The sequence below is a fragment of the Podarcis bocagei genome (genome assembly GCF_964188305.1).
Source record: "Podarcis bocagei genome assembly, chromosome: 3".
NCBI lineage: Eukaryota > Metazoa > Chordata > Lepidosauria > Squamata > Lacertidae > Podarcis > Podarcis bocagei.
Genome location: NC_138127.1, coordinates 18442047 through 18462202, shown reverse-complemented (window position 1 = coordinate 18462202; position 20156 = coordinate 18442047). Strand labels below are relative to the sequence as shown.

The 20156-nt window shown below is 40.9% G+C and overlaps 1 protein-coding gene across 2 annotated transcripts in view; it reads left to right on the top strand.

Moving 5' to 3' along the window:
- The window catches only part of BMP5 (bone morphogenetic protein 5), a 56054-nt gene that overhangs the window by 23639 nt on the left and 12259 nt on the right, over positions 1–20156 (top strand). For both annotated transcript variants that reach the window (XM_081187135.1, XM_081187134.1), the window contains 2 exons: positions 3225–3417; positions 7393–7541. In XM_081187135.1, coding sequence (XP_081043261.1) covers positions 3225–3417; positions 7393–7541 — 342 coding nt within the window. The remainder of the gene's footprint in view (positions 1–3224; positions 3418–7392; positions 7542–20156) is intronic.

Sequence of the window (20156 nt, the reverse complement as noted above, 5' to 3'; positions counted from 1 at the left end):
CCTCTGTCACCCAGAGGTGGTTGGTACAGACTGGTTTACTTTTCTGCTTCTGCAGAGAATATAGTGAGTCAGGTTCAGCCATCCCCTATCACATAATATTTAATAGATTTAAGAGTCATATAAAGCTGTCCTAACAGAAAGCAGGAGACATTTGTAAAGTGTTGGAGCTATTATGCATGTGAATTAATTTCAGGTCTTGCTCACGATTGCATTTTCAGATTTTTTAAAAAAACATATATAACAACATAATAATACATGACACATTAAAAGCTTCCCTATACAGGGCTGCCTTCAGGTGTCTTCTAAAGCTTATACTGTAAGTGTTTTAAAATTCCTGGTTTTATGTCCTACTTTAATTTTCCCCAGTAACTTGTTTTTTCATGTTTGTTTGTTTTATTGGCATTTTAAATGAATATTTGAGAGTCTGGTAAACCTGCTTAGAGGCCTTTTGTTCTAGTAAGTGGCATTTGAATTTTGTTGACTGAAATAAAATAAATAGGCAGCAGCCTCTTGTTCCCATCTGCCTCCTTCCCCATTCTGTCATCACAAGGCATCATTTGAACAGGAAATATTGATATGAGTGGGAGGCAGGTAGCTCTGCACGCTGCTCCCAGCACCCACATCCCCTGCCTGGCCAGTCCCACACATTCCTGTGTTGAACAGGGAAGATCTGAAGGGGGCTTCTACCAACTTTCAGTTGAATGCAAGTAGAAAATCTGTGTGATTGGGAAACGGGCTTTCTCAGGTTTCCTGATTATGCATGCTTGTGTTCAAGCAAATGCATGCAAGGAGTCCTCTTCAGCCCTACCCGGCTCAAGATATAGGAAGGTTGGAAACATAGGGCAGGACTCTCACACAAAAACTTTGCACGTGAGGCTGGTGCACAAAGCTCTGTGCCTCCTACTCATGTTAATAGTTCCTGTTCAGCTCTAATACCTGAACAGGGTTAAGGAGAAGGGAGCATCTGACTCAGGCGCCGCTGCAGTTGTCTGAACATGGTTATTTCTCCCAGATGTCCCCTGAAAACTTGAAAAGAATCAAGGATTGATTGCCACACCAGGAGGCTTCCCTTTGTACAGCACATACCCCCCAAAATATTGAGAATTCTGCTGTATTTGTTGTTGGAACCATTAGATATATGCAATACCGAAAGACCAACAAAAGGACTTGGCACCAGTTTTACTCATAAAACATGATGTGCTCTGTTTCCTTGAACACATCGAAAAGCATTTCAGTGCTAATGTAACAACGTTTTAATTTCACTAAGACAGTTCTGCAGCTTCTTAAGAGGCATTTAAGTGTGGTTGCGTCTTTGTAAAGTGGACAAGTTTATCTCGGTACATCCCCCCCTCAGTTTCACAGCCTGAAATAGAGTTCTCAAATCAGGTGTTTCCTGCTTCTTTTCTCTCACATTCTCTATCTTATGACAGCAGGATGACCTCTTTATACGTGTCTGTTCAAGTTTCTTGTTAGCAGTAAAACCAAACCCTTTTAAAAATATTTCAACCCAAGTGCCCTATTACGGGTCCTAGTATAGGTTGTTTAGTCCAGAAGCTTAGGATTCCTTGTCATGTTGAAAGAAAGTTAACATCCTTAATGGATGGCCTAATTTATTTATGGCTTAGCTATTCTGAACAGCATAAAGCCAAAATTATTGCCTGACTTGCATAGTAATAGCAAAATAAACTAAAACATCAAGGAATGGTTTTTAAAATTATTATTAAAGAGTATTAGGAAGATATTTGGAGGTGTTTATGCTTAATGGTGTGTGTGTGTGTGTGTGATTTTACTGCTAAACATAGTGTTGTGTGCATTGGTTTCTTTTGACTTCCAAGTGTATCTTTAATGAAACTTAACAGCCCAGCCCAAATCCAAGATCCACCAGGGTGAGCAAGTTTGGAATAGGCAGAACTTTGGCTTTCCCAGCTGATCCAGGGATTAGCTGGGCTATGCCAATGTAAGTCACTCAACCTGCTTTAGCAGAAGCTATGCTGGCTCAGCTGGCGGAACCTACTCTGGTGTAAGAGCCCTCCAAAGGCATTCCAGGGACATGGCAGGGATGGGACGGGACAGGAAGTGTCTTACACCTATTCCAAACCTCTTTCATCTCAGTCACATGACCTGGGAACCTGATGGAATATATGTTGGTAAAAAGAGGGTACAATAAAACTCTGTTTTAAAGGTTTGTTTCCCTTTCACCAAGCTTGGATTAGCTCAGGTGGCAGTAGTCACACTTCTGAATAGCGTCTGGAATAGGGGGAACTTACACCAGCTTAACTTAAAACCAGCATTAAGTTCCACTGGCTTCATACCCTTTGGATTGCTCTGCTAATCTGGAGTCAGGCATCCTGGTCCAGCCAAGCAAATCCCCATGAGAACAGACTTCTGCTACACACTCAGTCAATGCAAATGCACATCTGGGTGTAAATTAGTCCTTTGCCCTGTTATAGAATTATGACTTAGCTGGCTTCTTCCTTTCTTCATTCTCAGATGTTGCCTTCAGTAATACACACCAAGATAATCAACAAATAATTCCTACGTGTATACAGAGCAAAACCAAACTCAATGCCTTAGTTCTTCGGTAACTTTTTATTTCCCCCACATTTTTAGGCCATATATTTTTGTCATGGGACGCGGGTGGCACTGTGGGTAAAACCTCAGTGCCTAGGGCTTGCCGATCGACTGGTCGGCAGTTTGAATCCCCGCGGCGGGGTGAGCTCCCATCATTCGGTCCCAGCTCCTGCCCACCTAGCAGTTCAAAAGCACATCAAAGTGCAAGTAAATAAATAGGTACCGCTCCGGCGGGAAGGTAAACGGCGTTTCCGTGCGCTGCTCTGGTGCCGGTTCACCAGAGCAGCTTCGTCACGCTAGCCACGTGACCCGGAAGTGTCTGCGGACAGCGTTGGCTCCCGGCCTCTAGAGTGAGATGAGCGCACAACCCTAGAGTTTGTCCAGACTGGCCCGTACAGGCAGGGGTACCTTTATTTTTGTCATATTTCTCGATCTCTCTTCAGCTTTCTGCCTGCTGAAATGTTGAATGGGCTTTCCTCCATGGGCTTTCCTCTTTGACCTAATGACACTTGACTTGTATAATTCAGGAGTTGTGGTTTGGCTGTTAGTCTAATTTCCCGTTGCCCTCTTTGTTTATGTTTTAAAGAATGTACAATGAATCCTGAATTAACCATGGGATATGCATTTTTTTTTTCATTGTTTCATTTTCACAGTTGAAAGGGACAAGGACTTTTCCCACCAACGAAGGCATTACAAAGAATTTCGATTTGACTTGACTCAGATTCCTCACGGAGAAGCAGTGACGGCAGCTGAATTCCGGATTTACAAGGATCGAAGTTACAGTCGATTTGAAAATGAAACCATTAAGATTAGCATTTATCAGATAATCAAGGAGTATCCAAACAGGTGCCTTCTTTTTCAAATTATTTTTCCATTTGCAGCAGCAAGAGAGCTGAATCTCTTCTCTATGCGCCTGGGATGTATGCAAGTGAGGCAGTGACCTGCTTCAGATGACATGGAAAGCCAAACTATGGCTTATGAGGACCTCATGAATGTGTGAGCTCCTGAAAATAAGTGTAACTCCCCCCACTTCAATCTCAAACCTTTATTGGCATATAGACAATGTGATAAGCAGTACAGGGAGTCCAGTGGCTATTTTTGCTCCTGCGCTGCACTGATCCAAGCCAACATTTGACTTGGCATACCATCTAAATTCTAAACCCTGCCTCATGGTGAACCTCTCCCCTCATTTTATATGTAATTTTGCCTAATGTAATATACACATTTTTATCATTTTGTGTAACATAATACTGTTTTGACCACTACAGTATATGCATTTTTATGCATGCTTTATTAAACACAATTATTCGGCTGGAGAACTGCACCGCAAAATTCTGCAAAGTGTGAATTTAGAGCAGTGGCTATATTTCAGTTTCTGTATTGTTTCAGAAAGTGAAAATTAGTTAGGTTTGCCTTTCAATGTGAACTGAATCAAATTCATTCCCTACCCCTACTATCTGTTTACTCCTGAGCAAGTTCTGCTATGCTTAGTGGTGCTTACTCACAGGTAAGTGTGGATAGAATTGCAGCCTAAGTGTCAGAATTTCGGTTGTGTTTATTTATCTGCACACATTCCAGCAGAGGAATACTTCCATTCCTTAAATCCTAAGCACACAAACTAGGGATTACATTCCACTGAACACAGTGGGACTTAATTCTAACTAAACATACATAGGATTGTGCTGCATGAGGCAAGTAAACCAGGGTGGAAATGAAGGGTTGCCCTTTCCTCCTGAATCATGTTTTGCTTTAGAATTTCATAGTGGTATGTGACCGACCTCTGTAAGACATCCGAACCCTAGATCATGACCTGGTATCATTTCAACGTAAACCACTGACAAGGCTCGTTTCATGGCTAGGAGATAGCTGCTGGCAATTTGACTCAAAGGCAAATCAGATAACACATTTGTCACATTTTGATCCTTGCTGGTGCAGACTATCTCAGGAAACTTCTGCTTACAGAATCCTGCTTAAATGGGTACAGTGGCTGTGCAACCTATTCACAATATATCTGAGCATTACTTATCATATTAACTGGAACTGTCAACATCAGCGACTCAACATAAATATTCAGTTCTGCTCTGTAAGTCACACTCTGACTCTTGTCTGCCAAGGGGCCATGCCATTCTTCATGTTCATCTGGAATAGTAAACGTACATATGAATGGAAAATTTTTAAAAAAGGTATTACCTGTGAATTTTCCTTTTAAGATCCCTTACCTGGACAGATTTCCATCCCACCTGTCACTGGCATTTCTTGGATCATGGCAGTGTTTTCATGTTAATGAAGTAGTCTTTTCCTCAGATTGTTATGATTCTCCTCAGCATTTTCATATTTGTTGTAGTATGTTGGGTTCAGAAACTCGGCATGCTTGTTGAGAGTGGCAAATTTTATTCCAGGAGTGGCAATGGAGGAAGGAGTATGTCTTTCCTCATATGCCCTTTTAAAAATCACAATTACCCCCAACATGGGATGTGTATACATTACAGGCTTAAAACACAGCTAGGTCATTCTACAGGACACTACAGGATAGATAGGGATCATGGCTAACCTTGTGTGGACACCAGTTCCCAAACTAGGAGCAGGAGTGCACTGGATGAAGAATAAATTGAGCTATACTTTTCCAAGTGTGTGTGTTTGTGTGTGCCTGCATGCATGTGAATGCAGGTACCCAAAATGACCCATCCCCACCTCATGGATGGCAATACAACTTTAGAAGGGTGAGTCTGATCACTAGAACTACCTCCAGAAATGACTACGCATGAGAAAGGACTAAGCATTCTTCACCCTGTGCAGCCAGAAATCTAGTAAAAATACATGCATACATAAAACAAAATCAATCAGGAGATTGTGGCATCATGTGGAACTTGAACCCTCACTGAGGTGGTAACTGAACTGTACCGCTTCTAACAGTAGTTGAAGGAGGGCACACATTATTTAATACTTCACACAGAAACGCTCCCTGCACTTAGAAAACAAGCATGTTTATGGGATGGCTAGGCTAGAAGCTTGAGATGCTAGGTGTTTATGAGGAGCATGTGACACCCCTCCTCCAATCTGCAGCCTGAGGAGGTATAGCCCAAGCACAGGTTTCTCACCTCATTAAAAAAAATAGGCCTAAATCACCACAGAACTTTGCATTTTTCTCCCAGGGGTGTGTGCTCAGAACTTAAAGCTTCTGTGCGTAATTGTGGGAATAAATAGAAGCTGGTGCTATGGCATTTCATTTGCCGTTTAGAAGGGGATGCTAGGCTTTCTGTGAAGTATGAAGGGGAAAGTTCAACCCAGCTCTTAACACTTATTCTTTTGTACCTCTGCACAGTGTGTAGTTTCATTTAAGCCCTGGACAAAGTCCATGTGAGCCCAGCAAGTGCCTTTTACATCATACCCACACAGCCTGGCAAGTTTGGAAAAATAGGTTATATAGATCTGGATTCAAAACAGAGCCGTGGTTCCTAATACCAGCATGTCTGTTTTCAGCCTCTACCTGGAGTCTTTTTCTCCTAGTGGTTGGAAGCTTGAACAACCCATCTGTTGTACTGCTGCCCAGGGAGGGTGCCAGAAGGAAAATTCACAGGTATCCAATTTTCCAATTTCATCATGTAAATGATTAGTTAAGTTAACCGTTATGGATGAGCAAATGTAGGAATTACATGCACAATTTAAATGGCTAGTTTTGAAAAACACACATTGCCCTGAAATATGAATACGACAAGCCAAGTTTAATTTAACTGCAACAAGGGATATACTATATGGCTCAACTCTTATTTATTTTTACAGAACCAAGAGCTACATTTACTTTCTTAATCTATACACTGTATAAGACTTTTTGTGTGAGTGGAATAGCTTGTTGGGCATATTAAGCCATGAATGAACTTTTAAGATTAGATTTGCCACATCCACGCTCCTCACCATAAGTAATTTTTAATGCAAATATTCCATTAGTAAGAAGTGGGCGAAGTGATGATCTTTAGGTTTGGTGTTTCCAGAAATATCTGTGAGCTATAGAGCTAAAACATCTAAACTACTGACCGAGTTTGGAAAAGATTTTGCTGTTGAGGCCCTAAATGTCTACAAGTCCTATCTAGATTAACTGACCTGATTTTCAGTGTGGTTTTCATTGGCCCCCTCAGTAAACCAAATAAATATATAACTTTTCTCCTAATAATCATTGGGAGGGGGGAACTGCTCAAAATACCATTGGCATGTTCAAAAGCCTGATGCGTGCAGGGCTTTTCTGTTATTTTCTATGGATTGTGTCCAATGACATCCTTTGTGCACCGACAGAAGGCTCCTTGATCCAGCAGAGGTTTCCAGCAGTGTAACAGGGAAGGAGGCAAGTTTGATTGATTCGTCCCTCCACCTGCATATGGTTCTGAAGGATCCCTCAATAATCATGGAACTGATGAGGGAGGGGAGATGTGTGGAAATGCAGAAGGAGTGAGAAAATTGCCTCCATTTCACTGATAGAAGCCTCTGCTCCATCAAAGATAGATGTTTCATGTACACACTGGAATTCTTCATTGCATATATATTACATGGAACTAGCAGAACGCAGCTAACAGACACAATACAGAAAAGATTACCCTTAAGAGAAATGAAGAGTGTTTATGAATCACCGACGACAACTAAGATTGAAGTTCTCTGGTTTGTGGGCCACAGCCTTTATTTCCAAAAGAAATGTCAGTGCTGTCATGCATCCATTTTCAGCATTGCTGTTGCAACGCCAGGACAAACGCTTTACTGGCAGAAGCAAAGACTAAATCCAAGACATAATTTACTTTTAATTTCTAAATGTTATCTCTTTATTTTCTAAACTAGGGACGCAGACCTGTTTCTGTTAGATACAAGACGGGCTCAAGCATTTGACGTTGGCTGGCTTGTGTTTGACATCACCGTGACCAGCAATCACTGGGTGATTAATCCACAGAATAATTTAGGATTGCAGCTCTGTGCAGAAATGATGGATGGTAAGCTACATTTACATACCTCATTCCAAAATAGATATTTTTCTTTCATTTTTTGGTGGTTTTCCTGTCATTTACACACTTGTGGGATGCTCTACATTTTAGAATGTGTGAAAGACTCTGTAAACATAATTCATGTGACTCCACGTGGGAATCTGACTGACATGTGTAACCACTTACCATACAGATCCTTTGCATCATGTATTACTGTGCCAAAGCAGCACATTTCTGGTGATGACTGACAGAGGTGTTATGAAGCTGGTTTTATATGTAGCATAGATCCCAAGCCAGCCACTGATTTTGTTGGGTGGCCACTCTAAGGTGCTGGAGGGACAAGACCTATCCTTGAACCTCTGACTCCTGCACAGCAGCCAGCTAGCAAGTTTCATTTCCATAATCAGGCCTCCTTCCACAGATCTCTTTGCTCTCCTTCTTGGGGCAGGGGATGGGGAAGACTGCAACTATTAGAAGGCCAGGTTTTATACTGGGGCTTCCAGTTACTGACTCCCTTATGAACTATACTATATTTACCTGGGCAGAGTAGATATCTATGCTGCATAAGGTCCATGAATTATACAAATTTTATGGACTGTATACTCTCTTGCCCTGTGATTATATTACAATCCTCCATGTGAACGTCCAATGGCCACATGACAAGGAAGCCCTACTGGGCTTAACAGCAACTTTCTCTCTCTCGCTTCCTCTTGGTCCAGATCATGAGCAACCTGCAATGTGCAAGGAGGGAGGGCTGATTGGGAATAACAGAAATGCACACAGAGCTCTTAATAGCCGAAGTAAGCTGGACTGATTCTTCTGGTAATGGGGAAATACTGCATTTATTTCACTTACTGATGTAAGGTCTGCAAGCATTGTTTGAAATTTGCCTACAATTTGCCACCCTGAACTCCTTTGGGTGAAAGGGTGGAATAAAAATTAAATGTATAATTAAAGAGGCAATGCGTTAGAAGAAATGACCTGACAACACCATCGGTATTGGGGTTAGAGAGCCAGTGTAGTGTAGTGGTTAAGAGCGGTAGTCTTGTAATCTGGTGAACTGGGTTCGCTTCCCCACTCCTCCACATGCAGCTGCTGGGTGACCTTGGGATAGTCACACTTCTCTGAAGTCTCTCAGCCCCACTCACCTCACAGAGTCTTTGTTGTGGGGGAGGAAGGGAAAGGAGATTGTTAGCTGCTTTGAGACTCCTTAGGGTAGCATTAAAGCGGGATATCAAATCCAAACTCTTCTTCTTAGGGAAACAGAGTATCAGAGATTGTTGCAATCTATATATCTGGATGACAAAATTGGATAGAAAATGTGTATATTAGAAATGCAGAAAAAAATGCTAATCAATTTTAGCAATTAATGCTAATCATAAGCTGATGTGGAACCTTGGAAAACTGAACTTAAGGCTGGAAAAAATGGGAAATAGAGAGAAAACAAATGGGAAATAGAGAGAAAACAAAACGACCGATTTTCCCATCCTGGTCTAACCCAGCAGTTCCCTGGCACATGATATATTGGATAAAAGATATTACAGTAGCCTTGGAGACAGTGTACAAAATTCAGTGGCTCTTTCACCAGTACAACCACAGATTTTTAAATCCTGAACTTGATGGAACTCAGTTGCAGCACTTCTCAGATGGGCACCATTGCCATTATAAGGGAGGTGTTCATAGTGAGCTCCAGCACTTTTTTTAAAAAATAGAAAAATAGCACTGAGTACAACATTGCAAGTCATGGTGTTTTCACTGATGCAGGGAACACATGCAGAATGTCCTACTTTTGCTGCAATTCAGACATGCACTTGCATCATGTCTGGGCAGTGGCTTTGATTAGTGCAGGATTATGGCAGTGCAACTGAATTCATGTAAACGGGGACCCTTTGCCTATACGATCTAAGTATTAATTTAGGTTTGCCATATGTCTGGAGTTTTATGGACATAGCCAGGATTTGGCCGTCAGAAACGGTGTCCGGGCGCAAATCACTTAAATGTCAGAAGTGCAGAATTTGGTGAATTTCCTTAAAAAAATTTCTCAAAAACTTCTCCTTGCCAAAAAGAAAGTTCACTTATTGAAATACGGCAACCCTAATTAATCACTTACAAAGAAAGGTAATGGCTCAAAGCCCAAATAAACTCCAATAGGCTAGCTAGGAATAAGGTCAGTATAATATGTTAGTATAGATACTACCAAAGGAGTCAAATGATTGCATTGCCAGAACACAAACTGAAAACTCTATTTTTGGTTTTGGTGCTACCATTGGAAATCCTGACGGTTCAAATTAATAGACAAAAGAAAACCTCAGTAAAGAGAAAAAAAATGTACTGTTGACTTTGGTCCAACGCACACAGCAATTGGGCCTGTGCTTGCTGCTTAAAAACCTCTGAGCAGGTTAATGTGCTTTATAACATGATCAGAAAAGGTAATTAAAACTCACATATGGAAATAGATTGATCCTGTTGTGGCCGGTGACCCCAGGCAACTGACAAGAAGCTGAACCAGACAGGCATTTTTGTGAGCCACCACAGGTACAGTGGTCCTGTGAAAGGGCCTTTGGAAAAACAACAACAACATTCCATCAGTTTTACCTAATCTTTAAATGAAATTTCAAGCAATTGAAGTGTCCATTCATGCAAAAGGGAAACAGAAGCAGGTTCCACTGAAATATATCTGATGTGGTGCTGGAGGGCTTTTGGTGCTAGTTTTTGCAGTCTTTTGAGCACAGAGAAACGTGGGTTGACATGATCTAGTATGCAAATAGGCATGCACTCTGCCCTGAATGTAGGCTTTACCACACACCCAGATCACTGGTTAGCTTGTCTCATACTGTTGACAAAAGCCAGGGACTGCCTCTCCCAGTTGCAACATTGTCTGTGTAACCTAGATTTCACTTTTGCTGTGAGCTTTGGTCCTTAAGTCTTGTTGAATTAAAACAAATTCCTTATGGCTTTCCTTTGGGATTGTGGCTCTTAACTGTAAATCCTTTGTTATACTAGGAGCAGGAAAGAAAAATATGTGGTATGAAATAACCATATATTGAGAACATCTATTCTATGGGAAAATGTCTGGTTGTTATAGTTCATGTTTCTCCCCCGATAATGCTGAGAAAAGTACAAAAGGCCACATGGCATTGGAATCCATTTTTTAAAAATGATATTTTGTATCATAAGCATCATTTCTGAATGAAATGTAGCTGATTTTCTGCTAAAACCACATTTTATATTGAATTGTAGGTCCAAAGAGCAACAAAACACATATGGAAGCTGTCAACATACAATTTAGTTTGCCCAGGGCTGCAGTAAATTAAGAGAGGATCATGTTGTTGTTGTTTTAATTCTCCCTTCTAATGTTTGCCTATCTCTTTCCAATAATCCACTGGGTACCTTGAAGTTTACATTCTAGGCTTTTGGTGACTGAAAACATTTATGGTCTTAAAGGAGAGAGGATGACTCTTACACTGATACAAGACATGAGAGGCAAGTTGCTGAATTTCAGTGTAAAATGTATGTAGCTTCAGAAACCTTTTTTTTTTGTGGGAAGGAGAAAAATGTTACACTCCTTTCTCATATACACAGAATATTCTTTAAGATTTTTGACATACTGTGTATCAGCACCTGTGTTTTGATACATAAAATATAAGAAAAGAAACTGAAGTCTGCTTTTGTGGTTTACATTTTTTTGAGGTTGTAAGGAAACAACATGCTTCTGCTGAAAAGCAATATGCATTATTATTATTATTTATTAAATTTGTATAGAGGTCTTCATCCAAAGATCACAGGGCGGTTCACAACATAAAAATACAAAATGAGAACACAAAATACATAATAAAACAAAAACAAACCAATTTTCCCTCTCCCACAAGCACATTTTAAAGTCCATAGAATTTTAATCAGCCCATGGCTTGATTACAGAGAAACGTTTATTGCCTGGTGCCTGAAGATGTGTAATGAAGGTGCCAGGTGAACCTCCCTGGGGAGAGCATTACACAAGTGGGGAGCCACCACAGAAAAGGCCCACTCTAGTGTTGCCACTATCCAGACCTTTTGTGGAGAAGGCACATGAAGAAGGGCTTCAGATGATGATCACAGGGTCCAGGTCGGTTCAATAAGTAGGATGACATTCATTGAAATATTATGTTTGTTTTTAAGTCTAGAGCTGTAAGGTTTATGAAGATGTGGATCAGTCCAGGGATTCCCAAACTATGTTCCTTCATTCATGGCATGTCTGCAAAAAGGAAATTAAAAACCATACAGGATTTAGCACCGTGTGTTACAGTTCCTGCAACAGGCAGATAAATCATTGAGTTATCTGCCAAGATCCTTAGCAATTTTCAAGTGGGAAAGAAAAGTTTAGGGACCATTGGCTTAATCCATTCCAGTGTTAGCTAATGGGTTAGTTTTAATGGGTGAGGCTAAAGGTAGATGAGTCAATGGAGATCTGTGATTGGATCACCATCTCTTTGATTTCTTGTTAAAAGCCACTGTGGGACCACTGGGGCAGGTGGTTAGTCTGTCTCCTCTACCCACCATTTTTCTTGATGAAAATCACTTTTCCTTCCTGAAGGTGCTGTTTGATCTGTAGGTGTTCCCTGCAGGGACAGATAACAACTTTAAGAGGAGAATTTTTCACTAGGAAATCGGTGGGGGGACAGATATTCCTTCCCATTGCTTCCATAGCTGTATTTATTTTATCAGTCTCGGTCCCTTCTGGGTTTTCTATTTATGCAAGCCTCTTCCTGAGTGCTATTAATTAATCTCTTGTTTGCAATAGTTTCTTAAATACCAGTGTGTGTGTGTGTGTTTTCCCCTGTGGAGTCTATTCACAGTAGCCCATCAAGTTTGCATTGTGTATTTCCCATTTATTATAAATAGCAAATTTTCTCTGCAGCCCTGCTGAATATACATCTTATTCAGTGTATAAAAGAGATTGTAAACATTTTGGAACATGATTCAGATGCTTCTGGGCTCCACTGATGTATAGCACAGAACACAACTCTAATTATTCAGTGTAACAAATGATCGAGGACATTTTTGGCTTGCTTTAATACACATCAGAAAGTGTTAGTGTGATCAATGGGAGACTGGGCTGAGACAGAATCACTTTAATACAGAAGATAACTGTCGTTTAGATATAAAAAGAGGTACATTTGTTTGAAAAACCACTGTCCTTTTTGTTCCTTTAATGAAGTCATTTATTAAGGATCTCTGTTTACTTTCCATGCTATCATCTTTTTGTGATCATTACAAACGAGTCAAACTGGGATAAAAAGCAGCACTCCTACACACCATTCAGAGCTGGAACCGTATTAAATTGGAATGGTGGGTCAAGTATTTCATGAGCACATTTTCTACAATGATTACAACATTTTTCTCTTTTTTAAATAATCTGTCAGGCCGCACTGAAAGAATGTGTAAAACATTCCCCTGAAATATTCATAAATCTTTCAAGAGGTTTGCCTTAAAGTGCTTTTCAGATATCATTTTCAGCATGTACAGATAAACCCCAAAGCAACTCTGTCAAATTAATTCTACTAATTCTGACCTTAGCCATGAGAGGGATTTTTATTTTTTAAAACCATTTGGCTACAGTTCAGTCTTAAGAATGTAGCTCTTTTGACTTTCATTTTTAATGCCAAACAAATGAATTTTAAAGATGGGTTCACATTCACTATAAGTGGTGGGAACGAGAAATGAGCCTTTCGTTTATGCACCCCTGACCCTGATCCCATGTAGGAAATAGTATGAGACGAGGTGTAAAGGCCCATATAACTTCCCCACCATGATCTATCCCCACCCTTTTTGGTAGACAGATTGCATAGCACAGCTTACACATATACGTACATCCCATCGTGGTGCTCATCTGCACTATACATTTTTTAAAGTACTATACCACTTTAAACAGTCATGGCTTCCCTCAAAGAATCTTGGGAACTGTAGGTTGTTAAGGTTGCTGTGGGTTCTTAGGAGGTCCCTATTCCCTTCACAGAGCTACAATTCCCAGAGTTCCCAACTGAGAAGGGAGTTTGACTGTTAAACCATTCTGCGAACATGAGCTCTGTCAGGGGACCAGCGGTCTCCTAACAACTCTCTGCATGGTTTAGCAGTTAGGAGAATGGAAGTCCCAGTGGCAGCCACACATATTTCTAACTAGTTAATAGCCTGTGATATTTAACAAATGGGGTGGAAAGTGTTGGTGGGAGGAGGCTTCCTTCACCTCCTGGTCCTTCACTCTCACATTCCCAGCTTCCCCACTCAGCCCCTTTGTTCTCAGCATCTCTCCCCTCCTCCCCCACGAAAGGTGAGATGGAGCAGCTGGTGATGCAATTTCTTTGTCCTCCAAAGCAGATTTCAGGTGGAGGAAAAGATGGGGCAGTGTGGAACTGGGCAACAGGTTTCTGCCACACAGTAGAGGAGCTGGCTTGCGGAAGGCTGAGGAGAGGGAATCCATCTGTTTCTGCATTGAAATGTGCATTTGAGTCCATAGTTGTGCAATTCTAAAACGTTTTTCTATCAAAAACTTTAACTACAGTGGTACCTTGGTTTAAGAGCAGCTTAGTTTATGAACAACTTAGATTAAGAACACTGCATATCTGGAAGTAGGTGTTTTGGTTTGTGAACTTTGCCTTGGAAGCAGAACATGTTTCGCTTCCTGCTGAGTGTGTTCCATTTGTAAATTGAGTCCCCTTTGCTATGGGAAAGCATGCCATGGTTTAAGAACAGACTTCCGGAACGGATTAAATTCGTAAACCAAGATACCACTGTATAATTGTTAAATTCTCTCTCATAGTTGAGAACTGTGTTGGAACATTCAGAGGGCTGGACTATATGGCCTTTGGGGTCCCTTCCAACTCTACTAATCTATGATTCCACGTGTGTGAAAGATGCTGAATAACCAAGTTCCAACCCATATGTGGGTTCTGGACAGTGCAGATAAGACCAGCTTGTATTGGAATTCACCAGCAATCCAATGTCCCTAGAGACATGTTTCAAATGTGTTGCCTCCTTCCTTCCCTCCTCTTGCAGCCAGCATTTGGGTTGGGGTATGTGAAACATTTGAAATTGCGTTGCTGCCTCTCCAAGGTTGGGTCCTGGGTCACCGACATATCCCTTTCCTCTTCCCCTGAACTGCTTGCCTTCCTCCTGTTTCTTATTACTCCATAACAAAGATTATATGAAAAGATTATTCTGGCATGATAATTATTTGTGCTAATGCATCAATGAAAATGGTTTCTTTCGGCAACGTCAGGCTGAAGCAGCATGTCAGTTTGAGCTCTTTTATAATCCCCGAAGAAAGATTTACAGATTGAGGTGGGGAGTTTTCCTTGCAAATTCCCGAAACGTATTTTCTTTACGCATCAATGGGCAAAATTAAATATAGTGTGTAACGAGACTAAATGAAGAAATTGGGTTTGGGGTGGAATTAAATTAGTAGTGTCAGCTTGGCCTCCCCCCCCTTTTTCTTTTGCTAGCCAAATGTTTTGAAAAGCTGTAGCTACCTTCAAGTTGTAGAAAGTATTGGTGAAAAATGACAAGGAATTTCCTTCCATGCAAATGCACTTGTAATTTGCAATTCAAAAACCCCTTATAGCAGCTTATGGTTTTCTTTAGAATCAGATGGATAAAGAAAGTTCATTTTGCCTGTCAAGCCAACAGATTAAAAAATAATTAGAGCTGTGTTGAGCCTTTCAGAGGTACAGTAAAACCTTGGTTGTCGAACGTAATCTGTTCCGGAAGACTGTCTGACAACCAAGGCGCGGCTTCCTATTGGTTGCAAGAGCTTCTTGCACTCAAGCAGAAGCCGTGTCGGATGTTCGGGAGTCGAAATGTTAAAAAACAGAGCTGTCCGAGAACCGAGGTTTGACTGTAGTGGGATTTGAGTGGACAGCAGTGGGAAGAAAAATTAACCTTCGGACTGGTGAAAGTTTTAAAATTTGGGAAGGCAGAGGAGCTTATCGGTAAAGATGAGGGTGGAGAGCATCTTTTCTTAAAACCACAGAGCACTTGCAGTTAGTGGGTAGCCAGGCCACCATGTTCCTTTCCCATTACCCCTTCTCTTGGTTGAAATGCCACAACATCATGAAGTGGTGCCATTCTAGATGCTTTGTTTGTGAAGGAGAAGTTGGTGGTCCCCCTTCCGACCCCTCTGAGAATGTTGCCAAAAATGTGGTCTTGTTGGTGATGCTGCAAAACTGAGAGGGCATTCTTCACCCAGCAGGTAGAATAAATTTGTGCACCTATCAACAGAAAATAAATAAATTCAAACCCCATGTTTATAAATGGCCTTATTGGGACAAGTAAATAAGTTCTAACATATTTTACAACTGCATGACACAATCCCAGACCTCGCAGTGCAGGGGACAGGCGGGTGTCAGAACACGGCCTGGGGGAGGATGTCACTGCCTCTCCCCCTCTCCCCAGATATGTGTTGCTGTCCAGTACACATAGAGCATTTACTGCATCTCATCCCAGTGGTGTAGCATGGGGGGGGGCACAGCGGTGATTGCCCCGGGCATAAAATTGTTAGGGCTGCAAAACTTCAGCACCTTGTGCTGCCTCAATACAGCTGTGTGCTTCCGTCACTGGGCTCTGTTGAGAATGACTTCTCCATGTGAACCAGGAAGTGACCTCTCTAGGCTACGGAATGACTCTTCTTTTCTTATATCTGTGCTGTGGTCTCCTGGGTGATGTGGATATGTACTCCATCTGTTTCCCATCCATCCACCGCCACTGTGTGGCCCCGGTTGCTGGCAACCCATGCTATGGCACTGTCTCGGCCACAGCATTCCAGGCATCAGGGTAGGAAGGAGAAAGAGGAGAGCAGATCACTGACAGAGCAGCAGCCAAAGAAGTAAGGAGGTGGGCAATTTTTTTGAGCAAGTGGATGAGTGAGAATGAGTTATCTGCATTAGCATCCAGACAGGAAAGAAACAAAATTAAGAGCCATAATGCCTGCCTTGCATTTAAGGTAATCATTACAAGTTGCTGTTTTTTATGCTTAGCCAAAGCAATATGAACTTTAGCAACGCGATCACAAGTTTTGGAAAGCTTATGTAATTCTGTAGTGGGTGACTAATTGCAATATTCCTCTCCACAGTGGCCATGGCAACTCAGTGTAAAACTGGGTAATTAGGTCTACTGATTTCAGAGTGTGATGCACACATGATTTAGCCATCAATGCAGAAGCTAGTTAAATAAGGCAATCCTGTACTCATTTACCTGAGAATGAACCCTATTTAACTCAGTGGGAATTTATTTTTGCCTAGACACACATAGACTTGTGCTCTAAAGTTTCTTGGGCATAACCTGTCATCTCCTGCCATTGTGACCAAACCCATTAATTCTGGCATCTTTCAAACAGCTAGTAGTTTGGGGTGAGTTTCTTAAAAGAGATAATTTGATCAGGGTTGCTTTTGAAAGAAAGAATTTTCATTACCTGTGGAATTTCGCTACCAAAAACGCACATGGAGTTGTGTGCCAAACACTCATCCACCCCCCTGTACACAAGGCCCTTGTTTTCCACACTTCAAATATGCCTTTCCATGTGTGGGGAGGACTCTTCAGACATGGGAAAGGATGGATTGCAGCAATGACTCATCTGCTTTTTCGGACACTGTCTAGTGGAAATCTACAAACGAAACATAGGTTTTTTTTTGTCAATTAGAATCCCAAAACGGTAGTACATGTGAATGCAGTATGTGCTTCCCAGATCTATGTTACATGCATTATTTTTATCTGAGCAAGCTGAATTTGATTAAACTTATTAGCAAGCATTCCATAATCAGATGACTTACGCACACTGACTGATTTATAGACACTGATGGCTACTTTAGACCCACCCAGGTGCCTCAGGCAAGCCCCATTCGGTTGAACATTTTCCCTTTGAATAGCAGGCTCATGATCACAAACTGTTTTTGAAAGGCGCTCTGGTTCGAAAGAGGTTTGCTATATGGCATGAGGGTCTGCTGCTCAGAAAACACAAGCTCCAAACTCCCTTGGGTGCATGGAACTAGTTGCATGGTTGTTTGGATCCTGGCCATAATAAATAAGCTGAGCCTTCAGTTATGAAACCACTAATTTTGTAGTAGTTTTGAGACCAATGGGGCAATTCTGAATTAAGTGCTTTGATGACTGTAACATGCTTTTTTCTCCAGAATTATCAACTTGTATAATGCTAAATTTACTTATGTGGAGCTATGTTGAATGGTAGTCATTGAGAGTTTACTGCCGAGCAAACCTTTTGAAATATAAATGATTATTTATTGGTTTTTTTATGTAGAAAAATAGAAGTGCTGAGCCATAATTCTATGGTGAGGGGTGGGGAAAACTGTTTCTCGCAGCTTACCTTGGCTGTTCAAAAGATCAAGTAAACAGCAGATAGAGAGTCACATAAATTGCCTCTGTGTTCAAAGGGTATTTGGGCTTAGACTAATTTTTAAGAGTATCTCTGTATATCTTGAAGACTTAAGTAAACCTTAGCTTGTGGCATCTTAATAGTCATCTCACTGCTGAAATCTAAAAAGAAACCGACAGGAAACTTAATAATATTAAACATTATTTTAAAGGGAGTTCACTTTGGTTTTGAAGGTTCAACCCCCCCCCCCTTTTGCTTCTCACACAAAAAACACTTTTGTAAATTCAGAAAATTTAGGTTGTGAGAAGCAAAAGTGTGTGTGTGTGTGTGTGTGTGTGTGTGTGTGTGATCCTTCAAAACCAAAGTGAACTCCCTTTAAAATAATGTCTCACACATACCTTTATATAGTATTCAGGACATATACATCTAATAGATTTCCTGAAATGTCTGCCAGTAAGGTATTAATCTTTTATAGGTAAAATAAAATTATTGAAAGTCCTTTCAACAAAACAGAGAGCCTCGTCAGAAGGACTCCTAGAAAAAGGAAGGTAAATGTGGAACGCTGTGGTTTGGTCCAGGTTGTAATAATCTGTAAAAGGTTTTCCAGATCCGACTTGCTAAAGACTTTCACATTCAACAATGAATTGCACTATACTATTTCACAATCATTTAAATGAAATTAGAAATTGAACAAATACATATTTTGCTTTCCAGACTCTCCCCTCCATGAAGCAGCAATTATTTCATATATATTTTTTCATAATATGTGGCCACTCCATTCCGCTCCCGAACTGCTTAACTTTCTCAGTTCTCCTTTTTTCACCTTTGCTGGTTTCTCTGTCACTGGAAACATCTTAAAGCAATTTAAAGTGCTACACCTGAATAAACATGTTGTAAAAGTGTTTATGTATTGAAGTGGGTCAGTTCAAGGTACGGTATTTGGCTGCGACTTCTAATTTCTCTTTTTTACTGCAAAAGGGCTGCCAGGAGGAGGAAGTCTGAGCTGAATTAATACATTTGTTACAGTGGAAGTAGAATGGAAACTGCCTTAACCACAAATCAAACTGCCTCTTTCATTTACGCCAATGATAGAAGTTTTTCTAAGAAATATAGACCCTGGCAGAGAGCCACTGTAAGTTTGCCTTTAAAAGGGAAGCCTATATGCTTATTTGTTTAAGGCTTACTCCTATGACTATTAGTAAGTTCTTTCTCAAGCGAGATTGAGTTTAATGGCATGATACATTTGCAAGGCAGATGCTTCTTTCTCAGAGGATTTTAACCATTTCCCATCTCCTACTTTGCTATAGATTAGAGGGATGTTGCTGCCAACCAGGCTAGCAATTCAGAATTTCTTTTACTATTTTAAGGAATTTTGTACGCTTTCCCCTTGTACAGCTGCATAGCTTCACATGACACTGTCTCGGTTTCTGGCGGAACGAAGGGTTCTGCATAATACGTGGAGACACAAAGGTGTTCGGGCTGCCAAAATAAATTCTGTTAAGAGCTGGGGGCTTATTTGTTCGAAATTCATATGGATGCAGCTTTAGTGACTAGCTCCCCCCCTCTTTTTTTTCCATTTTCAACGCCTTCCTCCAACACTCCTCCACCCCCGGTTGCCCCGGAGGGTCAGAGTCTATAATCTAGTGTAGTGCTCAGTCCTGACTGAACAAATATTATAGAGAAATATGTACATCCCCCTGGGAGTAAAACTAGAGTCAATCATGTACATATTTCAACCTCTATTATATATTATTCCTTGAAAGACTTGAAGCCTCAGCTGTACCTATACTTAAGGCTTTTGGTGAAATTTGAGTAATGCTTTGAAATTATTTATGACTCAGAGTATAGATATGTAGGATGCCTGCCTTTCTCTTTCGTATTGATTTGTGTCGAGTATACAGGATTCCCCATCTGCCATTCTTGTTTTTTTTTTAAATTAAGAGGATAGTGGCTTAAAAAAAAAAGTTGACTACTTTGCCATCACAATGTGGGATTCTAATAGACACAATATTGTCTTCTAGCGCTACACCGTTTTCAAAATAGATGAGGCTATTCTATGTATGTCTAGCATATCTGCCTTTCACATTACATTTCAGTTGATGGAGCCTGATGAAGTGGACAAGGTGTTTGCAATGATGTGAATAACAACATGTTCCCTTCTCCCTCTTGGCTTATTAAAAGCTTGCTGAGGTGGTACAACCAGGTGGATCCAAGCTGTGGTCAATGTATCCTTGTGGGAGGGAGCGGTGATGCTACCACACCTGAGG